General features: G+C 52.0%; 7 protein-coding genes across 7 annotated transcripts; 4 read left to right on the forward strand and 3 right to left on the reverse strand.

Annotated features, from left to right (window-relative positions):
• Positions 1–7,281: 7,281 nt before the first annotated feature.
• Positions 7,282–8,262, forward strand: J3458_007019 (uncharacterized protein; the record flags this gene model as incomplete). Its single annotated transcript, XM_007808563.2, has 2 exons — positions 7,282–7,693; positions 7,781–8,262. The coding sequence occupies 2 exons, from the start codon at positions 7,282–7,284 to the stop codon at positions 8,260–8,262; spliced, it is 894 nt and encodes a 297-aa protein (XP_007806754.2).
• Positions 8,263–9,576: 1,314 nt separating this feature from the next.
• J3458_007020 (uncharacterized protein) lies at positions 9,577–9,945 on the reverse strand (the record flags this gene model as incomplete). The annotated part of the gene is made up of 1 exon (XM_007808562.2): positions 9,577–9,945. The coding sequence occupies one exon, from the start codon at positions 9,943–9,945 to the stop codon at positions 9,577–9,579; it is 369 nt and encodes a 122-aa protein (XP_007806753.1).
• Positions 9,946–11,356: 1,411 nt separating this feature from the next.
• J3458_007021 (uncharacterized protein) lies at positions 11,357–13,823 on the forward strand (the record flags this gene model as incomplete). Its single annotated transcript, XM_007808561.2, has 2 exons — positions 11,357–11,482; positions 11,557–13,823. The coding sequence occupies 2 exons, from the start codon at positions 11,357–11,359 to the stop codon at positions 12,715–12,717; spliced, it is 1,287 nt and encodes a 428-aa protein (XP_007806752.2). The 3' UTR covers positions 12,718–13,823.
• Positions 13,824–15,896: 2,073 nt separating this feature from the next.
• On the reverse strand, positions 15,897–17,420 carry ATP16_1 (delta subunit of the central stalk of mitochondrial F1F0 ATP synthase, atp16). Its single transcript, XM_066119163.1, has 5 exons — positions 17,087–17,420; positions 16,987–17,016; positions 16,694–16,847; positions 16,421–16,599; positions 15,897–16,359 (listed from the first exon to the last, which is right to left on the reverse strand). The coding sequence occupies exons 1-5, from the start codon at positions 17,186–17,188 to the stop codon at positions 16,327–16,329; spliced, it is 498 nt and encodes a 165-aa protein (XP_065975799.1). The 5' UTR covers positions 17,189–17,420; the 3' UTR covers positions 15,897–16,326.
• A 4,077-nt stretch (positions 17,421–21,497) lies between these two features.
• Positions 21,498–21,921, forward strand: J3458_007023 (uncharacterized protein; the record flags this gene model as incomplete). Its single annotated transcript, XM_066119164.1, has 2 exons — positions 21,498–21,554; positions 21,640–21,921. The coding sequence occupies 2 exons, from the start codon at positions 21,498–21,500 to the stop codon at positions 21,919–21,921; spliced, it is 339 nt and encodes a 112-aa protein (XP_065975800.1).
• Positions 21,922–23,535: 1,614 nt separating this feature from the next.
• Positions 23,536–23,886, reverse strand: J3458_007024 (uncharacterized protein; the record flags this gene model as incomplete). Its single annotated transcript, XM_066119165.1, has 1 exon — positions 23,536–23,886. One exon carries the CDS (start codon positions 23,884–23,886, stop codon positions 23,536–23,538), a length of 351 nt encoding a protein of 116 aa, XP_065975801.1.
• Positions 23,887–23,944: 58 nt separating this feature from the next.
• On the forward strand, positions 23,945–27,354 carry J3458_007025 (uncharacterized protein). Its single transcript, XM_007808559.2, has one exon. The coding sequence runs from the start codon at positions 24,843–24,845 to the stop codon at positions 26,919–26,921; it is 2,079 nt and encodes a 692-aa protein (XP_007806750.2). The 5' UTR covers positions 23,945–24,842; the 3' UTR covers positions 26,922–27,354.
• Positions 27,355–27,471: the final 117 nt, after the last annotated feature.

Genomic DNA, 27,471 nt, shown 5'->3' on the forward strand with positions numbered 1-27,471 from the left:
TGGTTGGAGCTGATCGAATCACACCACGATGAAACGTCCGCCACACCTGATGTCGTTTTCAAGCCCAGCTTGAGCTGTCTCGCGGAAGACGAATGAAAAAGGCTAGGTGCGTGTATGGGGAAGGGGAACAAAAGAATTTCGAAGAGAGAAGAAAAACGATACGATAGAAGAAGCTGTCGATGTGTTGGCCGTCACAGGGCCAACACCCCAGGGTCCGTCATAGTTTGTCAACTACCAACTACATACTAGCATGAACGGAGTAGTACATCTACTTCTTGGAGAGCACCCCATCTTTGTCCCAGTTACAACGTTCACTTTGTCTTGCCACCCCAGCATACATATTGTCGAGCGAACAGGGGGTACAATTCTTGCAGGCTCCGGGTGCTATGGCCACCCCGGCAGCAACAGGGCTCAGATAGTTGGGTGGCTATTGTGGTCAAGGCCAACCTGGGTGCCAAATTTCCTTTTCGCCCTTGTCGTAAGACACTTGCAAGAAGAATGATCCTAGGGGCTTTATGGTCCAAAGTCAATGTCAACATTTCGCTGACCATTGAATTAGTTGCTGCTCCTCATCTATAGGCTATTATCTGGCAAAAGCATTCTTCTTCCTCATCCCCGCTCGCGTGGAAGGCTTGAGTGTTTGAAGTGTATGCCCCATGTACCTGAATGTAAGCCCGTTCTCGGTATTTCTCATATGAGAGCCTGAAGGGGTGGCCAATACGGGTCAATGACGGGCAGTACTATATCAATGACATGCCTCTTGCTTGACCCAGTTGCCGGGGATGGCTCGAAAAAGGCAGCCCTAGGGCCTATTGTAAAGTAGGTGGCGCAGGCGGGAGTTCCTTCCGAGCTGATAATGGCCTTTGGGAACATGGTGATGCTGCACTATTCGTCCCAACTAAGACTCCATAGTTGATGAGAGCGGTCAGCGGGGTTGGGTCCCTGGACCAGAAAAGTGACGAATGGTTGAGTGAGGCACAGTACAATCGGATCCAGTCGCAGTCTCTTCGCCTCGAGCAGTTTTGGGCTCACGAACTTTCGAGCCAGGCCAGCGGTAAACACGGTCAGACCCATGACACGTCGAATGTGCAGAAGCGGCGACGTGGATTCCCAGTTGAGCGGTCGAAAGCAACAACTAGCTTCAGGTACCTGAGTGGGTCAACGTATCAATTTCTAGGCTCGATTGAGTCTAGGCTAGACACCCAAGCAGAGTGGCCACAGGCTCAGGAAGAGACAGAGGCACTACAACAACAATGTCATGCAGACAGTGAGCGCCTGAGAGCCGTCGAGGAGAGACAGGAGGATACGAAGCAGTCGACAGCGAGCCGTGAGCTCCGTTCCGGCTTCAGTCCCTTGCTGCGGCAGAAGAGGTGCTGAACGTTCCGACTGCCAGTCGCGAAGTGGCCGACATGGACCATGGCTGGCTGGTAGGGTTTACAAAATGGCCTGCTTGTCCCGTAATACTGTACAAGATGAAAGGAGGCCCGGATAGCATGTGGGGAGAAGCTATGTATTGCTGTTCCTGGTCTTCCGTTACGCCCGTCGTAATAAACTCCCTTAACATCGTTCCGCCACCCCAAGGTAGTAAGTAGGTAGCTACACCTGATGGGATTTGGCTACATTATGACAAGCTCTCCATCACCATGCCGTTCCAAAGAGGCACTCGCTTCCTCGACCCTGGTGATGAACGTGATGACGAGCAGCTTGACCAGGGAGAGATGTGCATTATGTAGGGTTCCAGACATGGTTTCAGGTGCCAAGCTTATGCTGTTCGAGAACAACCCGCAAGAATTGTACAATAAACGAGTATTTCGTACAGAGTCGTCGCTAGGCACATGCTGCTGGTAGTGACAAGCTGTCGTGCAGTGCACTAGCCTTTTCAATGAAATCCAGCGTGGCAGTTCCGTGCAGGCACAATAGACGGCGGGGACCGGGCCATGATGGATACATTGGATAGTATCACGACCGAGAGCTTCGACAGGGTACGGAGTACCGGCACCCCGTAGACAGATCCTTTCTCTTGATGATGTCTTGCTTGAGGACCTGCGTGGGGAAAGAGAGTGGAGTGCCAGCTCTCCCACCCTGATCCTTGCGTAGGAGGCACGCCTCATCCTTTGGGCTGGGTCTTGGTGGCAGGCTCATCTCATTGACCTTGGCGTTTTTGTGTCATTATCAGTGCCACCTCGGACAAACGTGCAAGATGGAAATGCTTAATACTCCATACCTCGATGATACAAGTTTGAAATAACTTGTTCTCCTACGCACAGACAACCGCTACGTCGGACACTCCGCAGCTGTTTGTGGGTGGTGCGACGCGACGCTCGATGTTGCAGCTGCTTGGTTGGACGGAACCTTGACGAATGGCCCGAGTATTTCGCACATGTCCTCAGCTGATGGTGATGAATGCATCGAAGCGGAAAAGCCACTTGACGCCCGCACATGCTAGCTCAGGACCAGCTCGGTTCTGATAGGGCTGGCCGCCTGGGAATATCCAAGTGATGTCAAGGAGTAATAGCAGTTCTGTCGCACCAGTTGACCTGTCTGGCATCGAAAGAGGACGGGGCCCGAGACAGCCGACAGCAGAAAGACGGAAAATGCAGGAGCAAAATACTGTAGCCCTTTGCACTTGCCCCAAGGCCCGTCGATTTGTCAAGTAGCTCCACACTAGCGCCAACACAACATTGAAGCTCTCCGAAACGGCTTCCAAATCAGTCCAACTTCATCATGGCTGCTACCAACTGCCTTCGAAGCTTAAATGCTTTTTATACCCATCAGATGTCAGAGCCACATAATTGGTTGAGCCCAATCCCTTCATTGACCAGTTTGCGGCGAACATGGCCTGCCGAAATGGCTGAGAATTGGGTTACAACTCAAACCACCTTGCCTTGGCTGCCTGCTCAGGAACTCGGACGCAGAACATATCACCGCCCAGGCTCCAATAATACGTATTTCAACTAACATAGAAGCTTGCGTCGACGAACCCGATGGCTTGCAGTTACTACAAGTGAGCCATGTCTCGTGAGGTAAATCTCCATGGTTCAGCATCCCGTCCAAGCGTCGCGGCGGCGCGTTCCACTGACTTTCGCGAGCCAAATGTCTGTCATCATAGAAATGCTGGCTCTGCCAGTTTGACAGTTCTGTCTCGCTCTTTCCCGCGTAAGACACTACTCCATACTCTTCAGAGAACTGACAGTAAGGTATAGGTCAAAATGGTTGATTGTAGTCTTCGTGAGGGATCACTTAGAAGACAACCCGCCAACGGCCCACGGGAAAATCCTAACGCAAAGAACCCGACAATCATCTGCTCACGAGCAATGATGTCCCTCGGCGGCCATTTCCGGAGGGCCTCTTATGAACCCAGTCTCCAATTGCCTACTCCGCACACGGAGGCCACATTTCGAATCTACCCTTCTAGTGTTGCACGGCCCAACTCTGACTGATCAAATGCATACCACGGATATTTCCACGCTTGCTCAAGACAAATGTGACATGAATAGTACTTCATGCTGTGCACCCCAGGCACCTGACCTGGCGTTTTGGCATTTCTTACGTGGCTTCACCTCCGACGATGTGATCTACTGCCAAAAAGTTGATCGGCTGTGATATCACCCACATGCAGTGTTGCAGTACTCCAGCTTGGGACACCTCACCTTGGAGCCCTCTTCCCTTGCCGCACAGATACCCCATCTCGGATCACCTGTGCTAGAGGTTCACATAATATTGGGCCTTCCTGGGAGACAACACGCTCCATGGTTCACAGCATGCACCACCGGCTCTTTCATCCTTGTCGAAAGCTGCAATAGCTGCGAGACCCACTGACACCTCCTTGTCGCCCGTCCAGACGCCAGCACGCCAGCCACGAGAGCATGTTGCTACTGGATCCAGCGCTGTGGTTAAGTTGATGGGCATGATCCAGTTTCTGCCAATTGATGACAGCGGCATGTTAGGGTTCCAAGCGCCCGTCAGGTCGATACGCCTCTATGGCTTCTAAGGCAGTTAGGCGCCATTCATTGCAACGACAAAAAATCCCAACTCAAAAGCGATGTCAGGCTTGTGAGGGTGGCATTGAAGGGCTCGTTCTGAAAATCATGACCAGCACGTTGCACCAAGGTTTAGTACGCCTTTACGAGCTCTTCATTGGCAGCCAATGCTATTCACCCGTGTGATTGCCTAATTTCGGGGTACTCATATTACCTCAGCCGACTAATATTGACGATGCCAACAACCCTGGATGAGGTCGTGGCGTTGCGCCTCAGTACCCATCTGCTCCCGTACCTGCAAGTGTTCTCACAGCAGCAACCCAAGACTTTGGTGCTGCGACGAAACAAGGAGCAGTCCGACGCAGTATCCACTCACCACCATTGAGGCATGGGTACCGCCGCCAGCCTCGTTCGGACAAGACAGAAGGATAATATTAGCAGTTGCCTGGGATGAGTGATGGGACACTTAGTCGCATGGACCCTGGTCACTCTTCAGGCGGATGATCTGCATGTCAACTGGCTGATGAGATGGCGGCGAAATGAGATGCGAAATGACATCGGGGGATTCATACCGGGGCCAAAATAGCCCTGCGGGCATTGCCGCTCATTGTTATTGATATGGAGCAAGTCTTGCATCATGCCACCCTCGCCGGATCCTTGGCCCAGATGGCCTTAATAACCGACTTGAGTTTTTTTTTTTTTTCGAAATGGCCGGGACATTTAACTGACCCAACCAGGGCCATTCGAGCTTAAGACAAAAAAAATGATTCATTGTAATCCCGGTACTTCGTAACTACGAATGAGAACATTCTCCATGATACCGGGCCTGATTCACCACTACGTACCCTTGGGATATGGCTTTTGTTGGGGACAGGGTTTTCATATCAATTGATCCGTACGCCATTCTACGCCGATCGCTAATTGACAAGAAGATGATAAGGAAAACAAAGACGGCCGGCAGATCGCATCTCTCACACACACACGGAGTGCTCCACGGAAGGAGCCTCCCTACCCATACCATTCACGTACTTCGTAAGGAGGACTTTGTAGGGAGAAGAGAATGACGGCGTGTACTTGATGGCTCCAATGCTGCTGCCATGCAACACGCCCCTCCGCATGGCACGGATACAACCTAACCGCATATCATCACCACTGCCAGCAACCTGCGATGCGGTCTAAGATCGGAGAACCTACAGAGGCAAGATTGTACGGGGCCGCCCCGAACTCGGAACCTGCCATGCACCAGAAAAACGAGTGTTGATTTAGATGCAACCGGTGGCGATTACGGAGTACTCCGTAGTTGCGTTGGTATCGCGGCCTGGGCAAATCCAGGAGCCGAAATTATCATTTCCATTACTCTGGTTCGCTTGCCATCCTGTTTTGCTCACTGGGTCGATGAAGGAATAAGATGTAGTACTAATACTTATGAACGCCAAGTATTCCTCTCGAGCTGGCTTTTGCGCCCTGCGGATCGCTTAGGACAAGGCAAAGTCAGGCCAACGTGTCTTGCTTGCAACGTACATACAATAACTACGGAGTACTCTAGCGTTGAGTGTTCCTCCACAACGCTTCATATCGAGGCCATCTGTCTTATGGCTTGCATGTCATCTGCAACTAATGCCTTTCAGCCTGACATCGCTCGTAGTCAGTGTTCAGTTGGTTCATGCAGGCCCCGCTTGTGATCTGATTCTGATGAGTCTCGTTTGGTTCGTCAGCTCATCTCTCTCCGGCGTAATAACTGACAACAGATCTGGCTGTTCCTAGTCCGGCACCAGACCACCACTGGCCCGACCATTTTTGGTAGACGGAGAAACAACCATCTTGCCAAGTCAGGACACAGAAACCTCTTAGAGCGTCCTGTGGGCCAGCTAGTGCAGTGGAGATGTATATCTGCCTTTGGTCTCTTTCGGGCCCGGCTAAAGCGAAAAGCAAGCAAACACAGCCAGCGGTGCGGCGCGCAGCACGAACCAACGCTCACGATCCGGCCACGACGCCTCCGGTTGGCCTTCGCATATTGGTGTTGTTGGTGCCTGATGTTGAGTTGGTGCAACGCATTTTTGAATTTGAAGTTTCCTTTACTATGTGCTCCATGGAGTAGGGAATGCCCAACTTCCCAAGATGCTCCGTCCCCGTGGCACATTGGCGCCACACACCGCACCTATTACGACGTTGGCGACGGATAGCAAACCGACCACTCAAATTCTGCATTCCGATGCATTGGCTGTGATTTGTGGAGGGGGGATCGCTCACGGCTATGGATGAACAGCTCGTCAGTGCCTAAAGAAAGGGCCGTTCCGTATTCCCCGGTGGCAAAAATGGGGCGAACGCCGAGTTTCAGCACGACGGTGAACTCCTGGGCAAAAGCAGCGGTCAGCAAGGACAGGACAGCGGGACGGATAACGGGTCCTCGACTCGATATGGATCCCTAAGCACGGGGAGCTGAGCAACCCAACCGCATTGAGAGACATCCACGTGAATTGCTGTACCTCAAAATTGGCCATGTTTTGGTCAATTCCCGCCTTACTTGGCCATTTCAGACAACAAATCAGGCAAGACGCTGGTGCTCACTGTCGCCTCATCTTGACACATGGTAGCAACCAGACTGGACGAGAGTGTAGATGACCCTCAACGGCTGCCCTGTGAATTCGGAACCAGGTGGGCGAGCAATGCCACGCGACTGGGACGTAGGAGTCGAATTGATCTCTCTTGCTGGCAAAGTGGCATCTCTGTCAACAAATCCTGGCTGGCCGATCCTCGACCATGCAATTACTAGCAAGTAATAGGATGTCGCTCGGGAACGCTTTACGAATCGATGTCTAGCGCAGGCATCAATCAAGTCACATAACTACCTAGGTACTCAAAGAACACCCAATTTTTGTGGCCGCCTTTAAGTTCAGTCACAAATTGTCGAGGGCAGCCTACACAGCATATTCAGATTCGATTGTGCGTGAAGAAAGAGTATCGCGCGGTAGCACAGCTCTACCAATCCATACTACGCGCCCGCTTCTCTGGCCTATTTGTAGGCCGAAAATGCTGTCATCATCATTGTTGGAACAACAGAGAAGGGCAACTTTTGTCGTGGAACCGGCTAACTCTCAATTTGAGTCGAGCAACCACCCAGGACAAATTACCCCACCACCACAACCACCACCAAGCCGCCCACATCCTCATCTCCATGCCGCCGCCCAACTTGGCTCCTAGGACTACGACTTGCGCCTCACTGTGCACCGTCCTCTGAATGTTGTCACGGACTGCACACAATTGCGGCAGCCATAAAATACATTTCCCAGAAGGCGAAAGAATGCAGCACTGGACAGTAGCCGCGCCCTGGCTTGACCTCCACTGCTCCCTAGCGGAGGGGCCGTTTTTTGAGAATGGAACCAACTCTTTACGATTTGTTGACATCAAGAAGAAGCGTGTACACACAGTGTCCCTCAGCAAGGGCGTGTCCTCATTACACACCATCCAACTTGATATTTGCCCGACGGTAACTGCCGATATTGAGGGAATCGACCCGAGAGAACGCATCCTCCTTGGCGTCAAATATGGCTTGGCAGTTCTTGATCGGGAGACCGGAGCATACGAAATACTAGCACAGTTCAACGACCCGAACAACGAACGCTTACGAAGCAACGACGGAGCAGCCGATCCCCACGGATTATTTTGGGTTGGCAGCATGACGGACTTTGGGCAGGGAGAGTTCCAGCCAGAAGGTGAGCTCGTTCACTGCCGCCCCGGTGGCTGCCAAAACCAGAACTGGCAGCTCTGATATACCCTAACCACGGCATCTTCTCACGCAGGTTCTCTATTCCGGTTTAGCAAAGACGGGAAAGAGGAAGTGGTCAAGGGTCTGACGATCCCCAACTCAATAGGCTGGTCTCCCGACAACAAGACCATGTACTACACTCATTCCAAGGCCCGTCAAATTTTTGCCCTCGACTACGACACCGTTTCGGGTGCAGTTTCCAACCACCGACTATTCTACAAGCACCCCACATCTGGAGAGCCGGATGGGTTTCGCATCGATGTGGATGGGAACTTGTGGACCGCTGTGTACGGCGAGAGCAAAGTCCTCAAGATCAATCCTGAGGGCAAAGTAGTAGGGCAGGTCACTCTGCCGACACGCAACATTACCTGTGTGCAGTTTGTCGGCACCGAACTGATTATTACATCCGCAGCAGATGAAGATGGTGAAGACAAGACCAGCCGCGACTATGGCGGTGCATTATTTCGAGTGGACGTGGGAACAACCGGGCTGAAGCTGTTCAAGTTCAAGATGTGAAGAAGAAGAAAAGACAGGAAAGCAAAGCAAGGAAGAGGGAGAGAGAGAGAGAGAGAGAGAGAAAGAGATACAGAATCAAAAGGGCTGGGGTCCCTAGCGACCTTCAGGGCTAAAATAAGGCAAAATGGACATTTCACATGGCATGAATCACAGACACGGGGGGTTTATCAAGTGATGAATAGAGAGAAATGCATGATGAAAGGGCCACAATACCTCGCATGCTCTGCCGAACTAGACTGGGGTGTGTTGCATAGCCGCTGTTGGACTTGACGGCCCCAAATTTCCTTCCATCTGATGTCCCGACATGGCCTGTCTCGTATCTAGCCCATCACACTGGTACACGCATACACACATACATACTCCGTACATAGACACGCATCCAGGCACGTTTCAATCAATATCCCAACGCCAATCCACGCTGCACCTCAGCCCAACCACGGCTCAAGGGCAAACGAGACTGGACTGCCATGCCGCCCCGCCCCAGTTGTGCCATGGCAAAAATCCCTGTCTCCCAAAGACGCACAGGCACGAACCCAACCACCCCCGGCCCTATTTCCCCGGCCATGTCCTGCCCATCCATCCACGATGCAGACGAGACACGGCCATGAACGGTTCGTGAGTGATCGGTGTAGGATGTCGGTGTACAGTGGAGCCTTCTTGGGGGGGGAAGGGTTCTTCACCGCTGGAACACAAGAACGCGCACCGCATGGCCTTTATTGTTGACATGCCGAGAGGCTTGTGGACGCTTGAAACTTGCGCGTTGCATGCGGTGTATCGACATATTCTTTCTTTGATTATACGGTGTAAGGGTTAGGATGGGAAGCCCTGCCAATATTGTAAGGCTGGGGAATGTGACAAGTCATATGTCCATCCCGTTGCGGGTGACGAGACATGATCAACAGGGTGAGAGAGAGAGAAAGCACGTCGTTTTCCCAATGTCACCGTGACCAAAGTACGAGCCGGCGTTTATACCGCTTGCCACAGTTTATTTTTAATGACCTCGCAGGTGAGTGACCAAGTCGGCTGTCGAGATGCCTCTGGAGCGGTACTTCTCGAGGTGCGAGCTCTTGGTCCGAGGGCATGTTGACGATCATGTTGTAGCGGATGTTCTGGGCAAAGAGAGTTAGTTTGGTCTAACGTTTGCATTGGGCTGTGCAACAACAAAAAAGGAAACGTCTTTTTTAACCCTTTTCAAAGCCTTTTTGACGAGGGTTCCTGGACTCGTCCGGCTCTTCGGACATGCTCTCGTTCAAGCATGGGAAGATGAGGGGAGCGGACTGGGGCAGTTCAGCTTCGCAAGTGTGGCCGCTTGCGTCACGGAAACTGTGCTTGCAGACTCGTGCTGCTGCTCGCTTTGGACGCAATCGCCGCCGACACATTTGCTGCGCCAGCCAGACGGCGGCTGTTGTTGTTGTCGTCTCGGTCATCTTGTTCGGGGCTGTAGGTCATGATGGTACAGTAGAGGCCACGAGGCGTGAAGACGTGCGCCTTGTCTAGGAACGAGTTCGTCCTGGCTCTGTTCTGGACGTCTTTGGCAGCCATGACGGAGACCTGGATTGCGATGCCGACGATCATGGACAAGTGAGGGACGAGACTGAGTCCTATTGACGCGAGGTTGATTGCGTCCAACCACGGGGATGCCTGGGTGGACTTGTCAAAGGTGGTTATAAAGTCGAGAAACATGTCTTGCGGGATTCCGCATGGGCCTAGGCAAGGGGCATTTGCTCTGATGAAGCCACGGGATCGGGTCTTGGGTCTCTTTTGGGGAAGAATGACGGGTTGAGGGAGCTTGGCTTTGGTGAATGCTGTGCTGTTTTCCGCGGCGGGATATCTTTCAAGGAACTCTTGTATGCTTTGGAGGGATTGGGACGACGTCGCTGCCCCGGTGCTTCCGGTGAGGGTTGTTGCGCGTTCCGCGTAAGGGGGTGGAATCGTTTCATTTCGGGCATCGTCCAACTTTCATAGACTTTCATCCTTGACGTCGTCGCTGTGTTCGTGATGGGAAGGAGAGAGAGGTATTGCTACTTCGTCTGAGGATCCAGGAGATGGAGGCATATATGAGGGAGGCGCCGCTTCTACAAAAGGACCGGCATTAAGCAGCCTCTTTTGCTGCTTGCAAGAGGTTATACCTTCTGAAGCTAAGCCGATGCCACTCGCAATACTCTTGATAAGATGTCGCTTGACCGGCTCAAGGGGCCTGGGGCCTTGGCTGGCTTCAGATGTTGACGTGGAATGAATGATTCGTCAAGCCAACGATTAGTGAGTGTTTGGTAAGTGGAAAATGAAAAGTGGAAAGTTGATGCGAGTGATTTGGATTGAGACAGAGGTTGTATTATACACTGGGGAGAGAAACTTGATTCCTCGACATCATCTACACAAACACACACACACACACTCTCTCTCTCTCTCTCTCTCTATATATATATATATATATGCATCTCCGTCAACACCACTTCCAACCATGTCCAACTTTGACACATGGTCTCCCATATAAACGATCACGAGAACGAGCTGGTCGGTCGTGCGTACCGTCCAATAGCCCAGATGCGGCTATTACCACGAAATATATCCCACATGCGAAATGCCATAAACGATAACGAGCAAAATGACGCCCATTGTGGCAGTTTGCGGGTCCCAAAGTGGGGGCGCTCTCCATTCCATTCATTCCATTCCTGTCAGCGCTCCACACGATTGCACCTTCCCGTCACACCAACTCCGGCTCAGCCCTGCGGGGCCGGGCCAAGCAAACACTTGAAGAAACGACCTTTGAAGCAACGGCCCCCTCGTTCTCGGCTTCACCACCGCGAGATGGTGCTTTGAAGCAATTCTTAAATCTTGATTCGGTATTTGCCGTCCGTTTGACTCCTTTCCGAGTTTACCTCGTCATTTCCCATGTCACTGGAGGGTTTGCACCGCTCCCCCGGTGTTTCATAAACCTCCCCCGCCCGCTTTTACACCTTCGTTCTCGTTCAAAACCATTCAGCTCGAGTAGCTTGTTTCTTTTTTTTTTTTTTTCAAACACACTTTTCCTTTTAGACGAGAAATAACAACACAGCCCTCAAGTCACTGCAATCGGTAGCGTACGCAAGCCAAGATGGGTGGCGGATCCGAGTGTGCGAATGGCCTCGAGTTCATGCAGCCGGGGCAGAAGCGGCCAGCCAAGCTATTTCACAAAAAGTCGAGAACAGGCTGCCAACGATGTAGAGCGCGTCGCGTCAAGGTGAGCCTTTTGAAAATCCTATGAAAAAAAAAATAATAAACATGTCAACCAACCAGGCAGAACCCAGTCCCTAGTGCGACGAAGCAAAACCAATATGCTCAAACTGCACCCGCCTCCAACTGACCTGCCTCTACGACCGCGTCAAACCAGCCTCCCAGCCTCCTCCACCTCCTCTCCCATCATCATCGTCCTCCTCGTCCACTGCAGCCAAGGAGGCCCCTGGCCCGGAGAGCATCGCGGACCCTCCCGAATCCGAGGCCCGGCGCAAGCGCGAACTCTCCCTCTTCCACCAGTACTTCTCGGAAACAGGCCCGTCCATCGCCGTCGACGAGGCCTCGCTCCCGTTCTGGGTCGACAGAGTCCCCCAGCTGGCCTTTCGGTGCAACGCGCTGCTGTACTCGCTGTTCGTCATGGCGGCGCTGCACCGGGCCAAGGTCTCCAACTACGCCGACACCGAGTCCCTCAACCACAGCAGCACGTACCTCAGCATGGCGGTGCGCGAGCTCGGCCGCGAGATCGAGCGCCTGTCGGCCTGCAACGTCGACGCCGTGTGCCTCGCGTCCAGCGTCCTCCGCATCTACACCTTTGTCCGCCTCCAGGAGCGCGCGCTGGAGCCCTACGCGCCGCCCACGTCGTGGCTGCGCATGACGGGCTCCAGCGGCGCCGTCTTCCGCCAGTCGGCCGCCATCACGGCCATGGACCGCGGCTCCGTCGGCATGCAGATGGTCGACCTGGTGGCGGACCTGCTCGACGAGGAGGAGGCGCGCGCGCACACGGCGCCGCTCGCCCACCTCTTGCGCCGCCAGCACGCCCACGAGCTCGAGGAGCCCTGGGGCGCCGCCGTCCAGGACGCCTACCTCTCCGCCATCAGCTGCATAGGCGCCGTCTGGAGGGCCATGCGGGACCGCCGGGCCCCCGGCAGCGTCGCCCGCCGCCTCGTCGTCTTCCCGCTCCTCGTCGACGCCCGCTTCGTCGACTTGGTGGACGAGGGGAGGCCGCGCGCCCTGGTCGTCATGGCGCACTACTTTGCGCTCCTGGCCATGCTGCGAGGCTTCTGGTGGGTGGGCGACGCGGGTCCGAGGGAGGTGAGGGCCATTGCGAGGCACTTGCCCGCCGAGTGGCAGGGCGGCCTGGAGTGGCCGTTGGCTATTCTAAATGATCAGATCCTCTTTACCCCTGATATCGAGGTGAATAAGCTGTCAGAGTACGCGGCCGGGCTAAGACTGCAGATTTGAAAGTAAAGACGCCGGCTGTTTGTCGAGTCCACGTTTTCGTGCCAAGATTGGGTTTTGAGCCATCGTGATTCTGATGAAAGAGACGAGATTCCAAGTCAAAGTACTATGCGCGGATCCAGACTTAAAACGTGATGTACTGCACGGGTAGAGGCCATATATATAAAGAGGGACTCGTTGGGTGCCACTGGTAGCAGACATATGCACCTCCTCGCTCTCGTCCTCGTTCTCGTCCTCGTTCTCGTTCTGCTCAGTCGGTCACTACTACCATGAACAGGTCCACTCACATCTCGGAAACCTAGATCAATTGATACTAGTTGATGATTCTACAGGCTATGCGGCATAGATAGCTCCCGTGGTGTGGCCCTGAGCATGCTTCGCTACCGTCATGGCTTGGATTTGATCTCAGCCTGAATGAATACAACTAATCAAGTACCAAACTATCTAATTGCAACACCCCATTTCCCCTTGCCTTTGCGGTCCTACTCTTCGTCACTTTCCTTTGTATTCTCTCCCATTGAGATCTGTGCTGATTACTAAATCATCCTTGTGTCTCATGTGAACAACTATCGTCAACCCTTCAATTCCCAATTCGTCTGCTGCAGTTGCCTCAGGACGAGTCGGCACATTCTCTGTCGACTTGTTGCTTGGCTCGTATGGTTCCATCATAGCTTCGCTACTCGCGATTTCGTTTCGCAGATCCCTATCCCTGCCCCCCTAATTGCAGGAATGAGACGACTTCGGAGACTTTCGACAAATGTTTCCAGTCTCTTGCTCTTCTTTAACTAGTACTGGGCCTCTTTTCAATGGCAAAGGCACTTCATCCGCATCCCGCTCAACCCGTCTTTCAATATCTTCTTGTACTCTCTTCCACGCTAGCGAATGCTCAATGGCCCGAACACTCAACCTCGGCTCTGTAAATGGGTCTTCAACATTAGAATTGCTCTTGTGCGTGTGGCCTGAATGGATGTCCCTGTGGCTGCACCTTCCAGACGTTCCACCCTTGGCTGTAGATGGCTTGGGTTCGGTTGGATTGCAAGACTCACAGAGCGTACTTCTGTGGGAAGCCCTCGGAGTGCCCCTCCTAGGTTTGGTCAGACTGCTTCGCCATTCTGATACTGGCGTTCCCGCTGGTATAGTTTTAGAGGGAGATACGTGTGCTGGTTCATCAGTCTTTCTTAAATTCCTTCTCCATTCGGATGGTGTAGAGCAAGTACTCCGTGGGTGGATAAAACCCAGAGTACTCGAGACTTTTCGAAGGGAGGGTCGAGACCATGGTACTGGATTCGGAATCGACAATGGCTTTTCTCGTGGCGACTGCCCGACCTTCTTCAGAATGGGCCAAGCATCGGGTCCTGTGCTTGGAGTTTGTGGCCTGGGACACAACTGTGTATTTTGCCTGTGGCGCTTGTAGCTAGTCGTGCTTGGTAAGTCCGTCTCAGCGCGGTTTGTGTCAGATTGATCATCTGACATAGTATCTGGGCCACCCGGATTTGTCCCATGGGAATGTAGAGGATCGGCACCGAAAATGCAGCTGTTTCCATTAGGCTCCTCGCCGCCAGTCGACCGTCTAGGTGTTTGCGGACTACTACCAATATCCTCATCATTTGAAATTTGCTTGTTGGACGATAGCTCTAGACAAGAGCGAGGTTCGCAATGTTTGGTCTCTTTTGTCACCGAAAGCGAGTCGTTGGAGTTCACTTTACCAGAGCTTGGAATCGTAAAGATCGAATGGTTACTGTAGCCCCTTGCGTGTGCTTCCTCTGGTCGCAGGCGGCTTGTGACGACATCTTGCTCAATATCATGAGAATTGAACACCATACCAAAGTCGTGTTTGGAATCTTCACTCAAATTATGCAAACGTGAGTGACGCAGCTGCTTCGTCGGAGTTTCCATGCTGGGCTGGTCTCTGGCGACAATGCTCCTAGGACTTGTTGAGATATCACTGCCACAACCTAGTTCGTCTATGGCAGTGGAAAGGTGCTCCTTGAGATATTGGGCCTTGTGAAGGTCTTCCGCATGGCGATAAAGCTCGTCGAATCTTCTTTGTAAGTTGACACTCAGGACGCCTTCTTGTTGGTTCTTTTGAACTTTTGTCGCATTCATTGGGGCCGAACAACAAAGACTATGCGTCTCAGTTTCAAGACCACGGCTGTTTTCTCCATCCCGCTGTCTTGGGCTAGATTTCTCAACAGATTCACTAGGGGATCTATTTCTGAATCGGCGCGGCACACAATCCGAGAGCCGCCTCGGCCGTCTAGCTCGAGCACTTGATTTCGTAATCTGGGGGGCGGATGAAGGCGTTTTGGACAAACGATCAGCCAAATAAAATGGATTAGTTGTGACAGGTCCACGCTTTGGTGTTTCCTTTGGTCTTTCAGGACTGACTTCAAGAGTAAAGGTCGACGCTCCATCGATTTCTGGGCCGTCTGGATGCTCATTATGGAGTTGGATAGATGTGGACTTTTGTAATTCTCCCGCAATACTTGATCTCCTGCAAGCCCTTTCAGAGGCACACTTGTAGCAAAAGTCATGCCCACACTTTGAACACTGCTGCTCAAACGAAGGGACCTCTCCACAGGAATGGCACAACTGCAATGTCTTGTCATGGGAAGCTTTGGGCTCCCTTTTCCGACTCAGAGATAATCCCTCTGGCCGCGGGACCCCATACGTGTCGAAAAGAGCCAAAGCATCTTGGACTTGCCCAACTGCATCCGGGTGAGACTTGTTGTCTAATGCACCATCCATGTTGGAAGAAGCAAATGCCCTAAACACATGTTAACATGTACGTACTACATCATCATCGACTATTTCCAGCATCTAACAGTAAGCCATCTGAGCAACTCTGACTGTGCAATGGCAGGCTTTCATCGGAGGACGAGCCACGGGCCGTCCCGTGTACCACATTATAGCTATGTCTTGCCAGGGTGCGTCCAATGAATGTGTGCTCGAGAGGAACCGGTGGAGTATCATGGCTGATAATATTTCGAGAAGCCGGGGTAGCAAAACGCGTGTCTGCTCGACGGCCCTATCCGAGCTTTCCATCGTCTTGCGCTTCGTCCATACTAGATTTGCGTGTGCCGCGGCTGGCTGACAGTTCACGATATATACGAGTGGCTGTATACGAATACCCACGAAGCTAAGAGGCGCAGAGTGACACGCGGTGGCGTTATGTCTGTGAGAAAATAATGAGTTTGTATCGAATATGTTGGTGCTACTTGTTAAGCAATGTGCCATTAACGTTTGGAAGGCAAAATAAGATACAAAATTGAAGCGGATACGGCGACAGCGTGATGTGCTCGACATGCCTTACCAAGGGACTTTCGATAAACACGAAGAGCGCGCGGCAGAAGTGATATGCATTTCCGAGGCAGAATCGGAAGGACCAGGTCTATGTGTCTACCCAGCAACAATCGAGACCGCGTTCAGGTGGAAGGAGCAAATCGACCAGTGAACGAAAATCAACACGCAAACATGGCAGGCAGGATCATTTTGCACAGAAGGAATATGATTTATGGATAGCCGCACAACAACTGGTATCAATTGTCTCGGTCCGGTGCTAATAATTGTAGAAAAATGGTGATGTACATGAGTTCAGACAAGGAACGCCGTCTATTTCACATGGGCAGCAAGAGTCTCAAGAACCTGCCGCGAGTTAGTATGCAACTCAAATCCCAACGCCAGCAATGTTTTGGTAACAACGCACCTCCAGCTCAATCTTAGCCTCAGCAATATCTTGCTCACTTCCGCTGCCGCCGGCAACCTTCTGGGCCTCAGCAATACCAGCTCGGATGGCCTCGGCGCTGAAGTCCTCCAAGGGGTAACCCTCGATAGAGTTGATGCTCATGGTAGAGTCGGGCTGAACGGTAGCGAACCCACCAGCGACTACATTCGTTATTAGTCCATGTCCTGACACCACCAACCTGCTGGGCCACGACCGGTGTGTATAACTATCGATAAAGGACGGGGCGCCACGTACGGAAGAACTGCTTAGAACCAGCACTCTCCTCAACCACCTCAACAATACCAGGCTTGAGCTGCTCAATGGAAGGAACGTGGTTGGCCAATACACCCATTTCACCAGACTCGGCAGGGATGTTGACCTGAACAACGTCCTGGGATCGGTAGATGGACTATAAGAAGAGTTGCGTTAATTAGCCGTCCTTCCCTTTTTTTGGTCGCGCGGGCGAGGATGCCAAGGGAATGCGCTCAGGACCCAATTGCGCATCGATAATATTCGCAATCGTTTTTCCTTCATCGGGGACTTCATACCTGATGAGGCAGAGACAGAGACAGCTTGATCTGGAGAAAGAGGTTAGTTATGCCTCATGGGGTTCGCGATATTCCGATGCTTTGAGGGTTCGGTTTCTACCTTGTCGGGAACGGCCTCAGCGTAGGTTCTCCGTTGGGCGACAGCCCGAAAGGCTGCAGGGCGAGCTCGAACAGCCGCACGGGCGAGGCGGAGGGAGTTCATGATGAATTGGAGGGGGTGATTGAGATGTTAATTGACTGTGAGCTCAAATGAGGTCGATTCTTTACCGGGACGCCAGGCTGTTCGGCTAGCGGGAAAATCCGACCGACGCCGTCACGTGTGTGCGCACGTGGTTTCTCTTGGTTCATTCCGAGGTGAGAAGGGGCAATCTTGAGTGTTGTCTTACAGCAAGCAACAGCGGGACGACAAGTGTCAAAGGCACATCTACTTGAAGACTAGATGGATGGAACTATCAGTCCGTTTTGCGTTGTGGTATTTCGAATCAGCATTGCAGCCTGTTGGAAAGCACGTGGTATGTCTGGCGAGCAGTACCTGAATTCTAGCTTACCCTACACTGAACCATCTCATCTCGAGATCATTCCGTCATTCCGTTCACCCGTTCGACTCTGGATTTGCCTGCCAATCTGGCACTTCGGCATTCCTTTTCTGACGTTCTTGGCGCATTCGCGTTCGCCGCACCTCAACCCCCGAGTTGCTTACATAGCCGCTTGGCCATCCATCTACTGATCATATGACGGACCTTTGAATGTAAGGTATCTGGAAAATCGTTCTTTGAGGGGCACGTAGATCCCGTTTCGCCACTTAGGTACCGACGCGTTTGGGGATGTCGACCTTTACAACCATGCCAAGAACATTCCCTAGGGACGGCGACCAATTCCATGCGACTGGCGGGATGATGTGGGTTAACGTTTCTGTCCTTCTGTAACAGCCGAGCTTGCCTCGTATCAAGAGATGCTCCAAGAAGAGACTAGCTCTATCCTATTGCCCGTGGCTAACTGGGAGATGACATCCCCGTACCTCTATGCCCAAAGCGCGTTCCAATTTGACTCCGTACTAACAAACAGGAAATAACTTGATTGTTTCTTAAGTGTCCTTCAGAGACAGGATGTAGTTCACTCAAAGACCGGAGTCCCCGGACACAGTAGAACTAGTAAAAGCCGTACCTCATCACTGACGGAAACTACTACGAAGCTCTGAATCGTGATACTATGCTGCCAGGGATTGCCTGTGTTGGCATACAGGCCAAATTTACAGCGATAAATGATGAGAATAAGAGGATAGAACAGCGTCGCATCGTGCTCTCGCTCGGCGAGGGCATCTGCGTGTGGTATCTACCGTAATTGCATTCTGATCATCATGAAGGCGTGCTACAATAATAGATGGTAAAATAGGGATGGGTTTTGCTAGTTTCTGGCATACATGGAATTTTAGCTCCCCCTTGTTGCACGGGTGCTCGATATCCGTATCTTCACAACAAGCCTTTAACATCTTCGAATTCCACAACGCTCCCAGTAGACTGCAGAAGGCAACCCACTTCCCGAGCGTAGCTCGGCCAATGCCATTGATCAGTCCTGTCCGTGCAAATTTATGATTAGAATTTAACTCCAGCCGCTGTGACGCACCGAAGCAACATAAAAATTCAAAAACTTTGAGATGAGTCTCGGCGGTTGTCTCAGGTGGGTGACATCAAGGACGTGTGATGATTGGCTGGTCGTGTTGGAGAAATTCTGCATCATCGTCGGATGGTATTGCTGTCGAACCTCATGACTATTGCGTCACCCCAATATTATTAGTAGTACTGCTGCGAATCCACACCGAGCTAGTAATGGGCTGAAACGAATTGTCTGTGCAATGGGCACGGGTCATATTCAAGGGTCCTGCATCAGCATCAGCATACGGTGTCAATTGACGCCTCAGCCGGTGGTGCCGTTGCAAGCGTTTGTTAGTTCCCCTTTGTACGTATCACAAGCGATGAATGACATTGATTTCCCGAAGGATTTTTCCGCATGTTACACCTGGAAAGGCCTGTTGATTTATGGTTAGTACAAATTTATCGAGCTGTGCGACATGTTGTACGGAAACGCATCTGGGCCACATCTGTCCGTGTCTCGCATTAGCTATCCGCAGAAGTTCAACTATGCCATTGCGAATACTTGTGCTTACAATGCCTGCTTCCATAATAAGAAATACCAAAAGCATGGGCCGTGGCTGAATGCAAGTTGTTTCGGACACGGGGGTTTGGCAACAACAGGACGCCATTCCTGCTGATCACTCCGCATTGCTCCAACAACTCGTGGCGCCTTATCGATTTCCTGTGCTCGCGAGATTGCAGGCGTGGTTGCCATCACCATGGTCCATGGTCAATAATAACCACTCGGCCCACAACCCTTGTGGCTTCGCTCTGCGGTTCCTCAGCAGCCTTCTTCTCACCGCCAGAGTGAACTCACTCTTGGCTCGAAAGGTGTTCTGGTCGAGCTGGGAAGTTTCACGGTGGCGCTACGGCCCTGCAGTGCCGAGCGCAGAGTGTGACTCGTGGGTAATGCCACCGCAAGCTTCGAAACGAGCCATCCACACACCCACCAACAGAGCAATCTGCATCGAGCTGCGGAGTAGGCGAAGATCAAATGCACTTCCACATATCAGTTCCGTCACTGGTCGACTTGGAGGTGCGTCCCCCTCGTGGAGTTGTTGGACAGTGTTGCACTTCGACGTGGTATTCCTCGTACGCGCTTAAGCCGCGAAGCAATCACCTTGAGGATGCGGGGTAGGAGTTGGTTCGCTTCGAGAACATCCCTGATCTTCCAGATGTCATATGAGACGAAGCCAGCACTTGCCAGGGTCTTTTCATATTGCTAAAGATGAACCGAATGCTCCGTAGGAAACCAGATAAAAACAAAAGCCATGACATGACTGGACGTAAGGGGCGGTGTTGGTGAGCACGGCTAGATTGAGGTACCGAGTGGTACAAGGGCGGCGCATGGTTTCGTTCCGCTGCCAACCTCCAACACCCTCCTCACCAAACTGGAAAATCAGCGTCAATCAGTCTATTATCTTGAGTTGGCGACGGTTTATTTGACTAGATATAGATGGCGCTGAATACATGGGCATGTACTCCGTAGTGCAGCTCTGGATTCTGGAGATTGAAACGAGGGATGGATCAAAAGGTCGCATTGCATGCATGCATGCATGCAGATCCTGTACATAGACGAGCTGCCTCGGTTGCTAGCCAAACGTACCCTGCAGCAGACAGGACCGACAGAAAGTTATAGGGTCAAGTTCAAATTGGCCGAGATGGTGGCCAGTATGCTTTCCGGTCCACGAGGGGGTTTGTCGTCATAATACATGTGGCATCATCGCACGGCAGCATTCGTGCACCGTTAATGGACGTAAATGGCAGCCCACGTTCCGACAGCTCGTGTTTGCTGTGTACAAATGTATGTACAATGACAGTCGCCTCATTCAGCGCCAAGTGCGGACTTTGGCGCCAACCTTTTCGCCTGTCTCGGCCATTTTGAGATGGTAGTCACGATGGACAATCTGCTGGACCGCCACCCGTCATACTCACATGCAGATGGCTTGCAGCCGGAAGCACTGCGTCATAACCCGTGGGGATAGGTGTGAGGGAGGACACCCGTGGGCAGTAGGCCATGACTAGTAGGTGGATGGAGGAATAATCATTGATTCAGCTCTTCTCGTCCCAGACACCATGCGCCTGCAAGCGCAAATGGGTTGGTGCCCTTCCCTTTGCGGCGTCTTTTTTCACGCTGTATTACCATACTGTCAATCTTGCAACGTGCAGATCGGCGCCACCTCACTCGAGATGGGCATTCCAGCAAACTCGTCAGCCATCAGAGAGAGATATTGTATTTGTCTGGTACGTGGTGCTATTCTGGGTAGGGTGGAATCATGAGCATCAGGCCATGCCCTGTGTTGTTTCAAATGGCGCCTTGTTTTTGTTTTTCTCTCCTTAATTTGTCGGATATCCCTCATACAATTTTGGTTGTCCTGCTAGTATATTTTCCATCCACTAGCGCCTACTGAAAGGAGTAAGCCTAGATTTATGGCGTCGAAAAGCGTGTCTGTCGGCGGGCTTGTTTCTGCGACATGGTTACTAAATGGCTCAATGGCTCAATGCCAGCATCATCAGGACGCCTTATTGTCAGAAACAAAGAGGCACGCCAATCCCTACCACCACCGGTTCTCAACTGCCTGTAGTACTAACAATTTCTGGACCGGATACTCCGTACTTGCCTAGGTCCTTTAGGTGGGACAGCACAGTGCGCCCTTGCCATGTACGCTGTCGCCTTGCTACCAAAGCCGCCCAAGGCCTCAATGCTTGACCCTGCAAGTCACCATGGTCACTGTGACAACTTGGCGACACCCAAAATACGTAAAGTAGTGACATATCATCGCATTACAGAGTCGCAGCGCCTCTGCTCTCCTCCTCCAATTCACCTGGGCTCGGAATCTAATGCATTGCGACTCCCTCTAGGCGCGAACTGGCTTCGGCATGCCGTTGCCACCCGCCGTGAGACTCTTGCGGCGAGCCATCTTCAAAGTGCACCAGGTAGGTATGATCGTATATCGGGAGCTTTTTCGTCTTCCACCACATCCCTCCCCTGGAACTCTCGTAGACTAACAGTCAGTAAAAGCCGGCGCGGCGCACAAATGCCCTCAGCGCCTTGAATAACACCACGTGCCAGGACCATGGCGACGAGAGTTGTCGCCGCCTTTTCCAGATTCAGCTTTTCGGATCCCAGCTTAACACGGGATACATGACAGAGGGATATACTACATCACCAAAGGCCAATGTGTCGGCGCCGGAGCAGCGACATTCGTTGGGAAGTTTAGCTAAGCACCGTCAAGTAACCAAACCGGATCCATATTGCCCTCATAACGAGAAGACATGTCTCCAGGAACACGACAGAGGCTAGGATCTACCAGCGGATCGTAAATAATGCCCATATTAGCTCATTAATTGACTACGACGCGAACCCCCACAGCCTAGTCCTAGAATCCCCCCAGAATAGCGACTTTGAATCATACATCAGACGACATGCGAACAGCGTCACGGCTAAAAAAGAACAGAACCGCGCATTACAAGCAGTGGAGGCACTTGCTGTAGTGAGCTAAAGTAATTCATTGTGATGTTTCACCTCGTAACTTGATGCTAAATGGAACGCTCAAACTCCGCGCACCCGATATTGCGGATGAGGACGATTTAGTGCCTCGACTACCGTTTTGTACGATGGACGATGCAAAATAAGCATTGTAAATAATACATGAGTATGAAATGATTTGATTCAAGTCGATTTGCGAGAACAGAGCTATGAGACAGGCTTGGGGGGCGGTTCATGGCAGGTGTTTGGTTTCCATACCTTCCCTCTCGTTTCCCCTATCCGCCTCTAGTTGCGTGTTGTGCTGGATGTATGTATGCCTTGGTGGTAGTTGTAGGTTTACACACTGATACTGCGAGTGAATTCGCACCAACTTACACTGTGAGGTGCTAAAACCCGCTGGTGTACATACCCAGTTTAAAAATACCACAAGGCTAGTTTATTCAGGCGAGGTGAGATTCGGATTCGAGCCGAGGGCGTACGATGCCCAGAATGCTAACATGGCGACATGCTCCCACCATGCTTGGATTGGCTGCAATGCACCAGACGTGTCTCGAATGTTTTGAGTGGACACCAACAAGGGCAGCAGTCAAGTGCGAAGTACGGACAAAGGGCAACAGGCCAAGCAGCGGGGCTACTTGGAAAAGGGGAGGGTGGTGGTCTGGCGACTGCGCGTACCGTGCACAGGACAGTATGGATGCTGTCCGGCTTCGGCTCTGATTCAAGACTGTGCATGGAAGGCTGTCGGCCACAGCGCCCCCAGTTGCTTTCCGAGTTTCGAATGTCCAGAGATTGAGCATAGTCAACACTAGTACTTGAGTAGTCAGTCAGTGGCTCTCAGACTGGCCCGTGAATCGCCAAGTGCCTTCTGGTCGTGGCAACGCGTCCTGGGGAATTAGGAACCGAGCATGTCCAGACAGCATTGGGTTTCCCTGCCTGTCGCCACACTCGCCATTATGAAGGCTGGCTGGCTGGATCAGCATTGGATTAGCACGGTGGTAGCAAAGGCGTAGCCTTCGCTGCCAAACTGTCTTTGCACGAGCGCACCTACTATTTCCACATGTCGTTTTGCCGTCGGATGACCCCCCATGTTGCACTATGGTGATTTGGACCGGGAGAAACTTTTTGTACTCCAGGCCCTTACACACTTCGGGGCCTGGGAGCTTTGACAGGAGTGCGCCAGTCCGTCGGTCTGTCAGACGCAGCTGGCCATGATTGGAATGGTCGTCCGGATCATGTCTGCATGGCTCAGCAGCAAGGCGAAGCGGCCGAGCCTCCGCCAAGCGCCGTGTCGCATGTCAATCTCAGTACTCAAGTGCGGTGTGCAGTTGTGTCCCGTGTGGTGTGGTATTATTATGCCGTGTGGTAATTGGCTGCGTCGCCAATTTCGCCGTGCCTGTGGTGGTCAATTCAATCTCGGTCATGAGCCCATCAGCCCCTCTCGTCTCCATTTCGATTAGCGCTGTCCGGGCAAGACGGGCTGCAAAGTGCTGGGCGGTTTGGGCGGGTAAAAGCTAGAGACTTCTGACCCTCCTGCTCCACCGGCGAGCGACTCGACCTTCGGCCACCACGCCCCAAGCCTTGAGCCTCGAGCCCGCAAGACCCGTTGGCCGCACTTGACCGCACTTGACCGCACCCAGCAGCCAGGAGCCGGGAGACTGGAGTAGGAGCCCACCCAGCCATGTCCGGTCGTTCCTTCAGTCCTGAGTGCGGCGGCGCCTGTGGCCATTTTTTTTCTATTTTTTCCCTTCGCCCTTCTGGCCCACCCTCAATATATTCCATCCAACTGCCCCCAGCACCCTACTCTTCTTTTTCCCACGTTCTGGTTATTGGCTTTTGCTACAATTTTCTCGTCGGTTCATCTGACATCTCGTCAGCTCTGCGTCTTGGCCGCGTTTTGCCCATTGGGCATCTGCAGCTTGCGTTTTTGCTCTGTCGACGTTTTGCCTCGTGTGAGATCGGCAACGTCACAGTGCTTGAGTGACGTGCCTGTGGTCTCACGTTTATTTTTCTGCCCCAGGTCGCCCGTGTAACACCAACACTCCAACCAGCCGACTGTTCAACGCTGCTGCTGCCACGACTGCTGGGATTGCCGTCCTTTTTCGTATATCGCTACGGCGCCACCCTCCGACAAACGTCATTTGGAATCCGCCAAGGATAGTACAACCACATCCTTCATCTCACCAAGGCGACGCCACTGGACTTTTTGAGCCAAACGAAATCGTCTTGTGCTCGTTTTCTTTGGGAGGTAACTCTGTACCTCACAGCTAGAAAGAAAAGACGGCACCTCATCCTGGCATCAAACACCCCCCTTGGTGTCTTATAAATCGCCCCGACGACACCCTTTGATTCGATCCATTCAGTTGTTCGGCTCCTACTCCTTGGAATATGTTGGCTTTCCGATTATAGCATCCGGGTCCTAAGGGCCACCAAATTATTTATCAAATCCTCACTCTTGATAGAGTGGAGGTCTGCACTGGCTTGTAGACTTCGTCTGCGCGACGCAAGACTCCCAGCAAATCTACGACCAGAACTGTGCTCACTACTAGCTCCTTCTCCCCTTGGAAGAGGGCAACAACTTCGCTCAGTATCGACTCCTGGTGTGTCGATTCTATACCTTGAGGTCTTGTTTCCTTGACATTACGCCGCTCTCCTACACACTCCGTTGTAATGAGCAAGACCCATCGTATTCGTTTACTCTGTCAACATTCGAACTCAACAAATTATATACGCTCACCATGGATATTACACCTTCCACTTCACAGATTCCGGCTTGGGTGTCTCTGACATCAGAGGAAGCTGAGGACGTTGATGAACCCCCAGAGCTGCATCAGAAGTTTGAGAGAACTTGTATTCGACGTCCTCAGGACCAATCGTCACTTCTTACCAAGGCTATCATGGCTGAACCAGAGGAGGTGCCTTCACATCCTGCTCATTCCATTCTCTTGGGAAGTCAACGACGACGATCCATGACCAGCAACATCAGTGTTGCTTCCACTGCCGATCTCACTAGTGATACTGGTATGACGAGTCCCTGCCGCACAAACACTCCCAGTCCTCCAATCCCAGAGATGGCTGCTCTTCGATTGCATAATGAAATTACCACTGCGGAGAACGAACACCTCGCCGCCGCTCCTCAGCCTCCCAAAAAGCGATGTATTCAGTTTGCATGCGCTGCCAAACCACCCATTGCTCAAGCTGAGGCTATGGTGAAGGCACCGTCTGCAGAGCAGGCTCCTGGACGACCATTAATCAAGTTTGCTTGTCCTGTAGGGCCGGCATCAACTCAAAATACACCTCCAAGGCAGATCTCTGATCCCGGCACACGACCTCATTTGCCTACGAATTCCGAGTCACCATCAACTCCTAAAAAGACGTCTGCTCTCTCTACTGCACTTCACACGTCGCCGCGCCCATCTGCCGTTCATCGCCTGTCAAATAAGACTACACTTGCTCGACCGAAATTCCTCCGTGCCAACTCCAAGGACCTCGCAAAGGATAGCTCCCAGTTTCACGAATTTGCAAGTGGTACAGCTCGCGAAGAAGATTGGATTAGGCAACCTTCATCAGCGGTAACGAGGCTAACCATTTATGACACATTGACGAAGGAAAATCACTTTCGTCGTCTCGGAGCCGAAGCCGAAGAGGAGGCAGAACTGGAAGAAGAGGAAGCTGAAGCTGGCTCAGATGAAGACGAAGAGGAGGAGGACGACGAGGAGAATGAGGATGACTTGGAAGAAGATGATAAAAAAGATTTTCACGAAGATTCTGATGGCTATCACACCGACTCTGAGACTGGCTTCGCCGACTCCGATGAAGAAGACGAGGAAGAGGATGAGAACATGGTTCTCTGGACTCCTAGTCATGCCACTAGCCGTCAGATCCAAGTCGTGGCTCCCATACGACGACCATCGGTGAATGAGCCCCAGTCTGATTCCTCGGCCGCTAGCTATGGCAGCCGATCAAGCACTCGACGAGCTAGGCCTCGACGTATCAAGGCTGAATCCGACGCACCAGATCTGCCAGACAGCACCGATTTCGTTTGTGGTACCCTGGATGAAGACAGACCTCTAGAAGAAGCCTACCTCTCTTGCTTGGCAGCTCGCCGGAACGAGAAATTACGAGTCATTCCACAAGATATTGACCCCAGCTTTCCAGCTTCTGATCCCGATAACGACGATGAGGAGGAAATCTACAACCCTGTTCACCACGACAGCGATGAGGATGTCTGGGTTCAAGGTCGGATGGAGGATCTCCACCATGGCCAGGACCGCTCCCGAAGAAGAAGAAAGAGCGAACAGGCATCGCCTCGCAAATATCGCTCCCCGCCACCAAGACGACATCATTCCCCTGCTCCCAAGAATCGAGGTCGCTCTCCTAAGCCATTGTTTGGGCGACATTCTCCCAAGAGAATCCGGTCTCCAGCACCAAAGGCGATGAACACTCCGTTGCAGACACCACGACAAGGCCCTCACGTTCAGTTTCACTTGGCTGGTCGACCAGGCATGACGCTGACAAAGTCTTTGCCTCGAGCTCCCGCACTGTTTCCACCCATGAAGGGCAGTAAGACGGCCAGGCACCAGCATCACCATGACTCTGACTGCCACCTCCGAGGAGCTATTGACATCGTCAAGGGTCTTGAACGCAAACGTCAACGCCGCAAGGAGAAGTTTTTCCAAAAGTACTGCAATCGCGCAAGACGTGGTCAAATTCCAGAGCGCAAGCCTCTGCCAGGGCGAGGCGCCGAGCGTATGAAGGAGCTCGGTTTGCTCATGGCTGGCAAGAAGGAACAGGGCAATTATGTCATGTCTATCTAAAGACATCACTACACTTACTATGCTAGTCCTGGCCATCAGAGGACTAAATCAAAAGTACTCAAGGTGTCTACGTCCCGTTTCAAAGCGCCAGATGGGCGGAAAGTCTTATCATATCTTTTTTCTACATACACTTGGGTAATACATTTCATTTTTGTTCCTACGTTATGACTCCACGACTCTTTTGCTGTACATATTTGGAGCCAGTTGTTTCAGGCCTCTTTTTTTTAATCCTTTAGGAATCGCTTGAAGTGTGAGTACCTTTGTATATAGTTCCACTTTCTCACCACAAATGAACTTGCACATTGGTCAAATTTTTTATGTTTTTGGAGACGGCATATTGCAATCGCTAGGATACCCTTTGCGAGAGAGTTTGGGCGCGGGGGAAGGCATTTAGATAGTGGGTGAAGTCTACACATCAAAGACAGAAGGGTGGATATTTTTGAACTTTTGCTAATACAGTATTATTGGCTTTGAAGGACGTTTGAGCATGCTGAGTAAACAGCTTCCTCGTGCTGAAGTGGCATGTTTGCCTAGCTGGTGTGATGACAAA

Source organism: Metarhizium acridum, assembly GCF_019434415.1.
Source record: "Metarhizium acridum strain ARSEF 324 chromosome Unknown scaffold_72, whole genome shotgun sequence".
In the NCBI taxonomy this organism is placed as follows: Eukaryota; Fungi; Ascomycota; class Sordariomycetes; order Hypocreales; family Clavicipitaceae; genus Metarhizium; species Metarhizium acridum.

What these genes read in the sequence shown, in the direction of transcription:
- ATP16_1 (XM_066119163.1), bottom strand. Translation starts at nt 17,188, where the DNA reads ATGAACTCCCTCCGCCTCGCCCGTGCGGCTGTTCGAGCTCGCCCTGCA. An exon ending in TGGTTCTAAGCAGTTCTTCC is followed by an intron (nt 16,600 to 16,693) that starts GTACGTGGCGCC and finishes TAACGAATGTAG; the next exon opens with TCGCTGGTGGGTTCGCTACC. An exon ending in AGGCTAAGATTGAGCTGGAG is followed by an intron (nt 16,360 to 16,420) that starts GTGCGTTGTTAC and finishes AACTCGCGGCAG; the next exon opens with GTTCTTGAGACTCTTGCTGC.
- J3458_007025 (XM_007808559.2), top strand. Translation starts at nt 24,843, where the DNA reads ATGGATATTACACCTTCCACTTCACAGATTCCGGCTTGGGTGTCTCTG.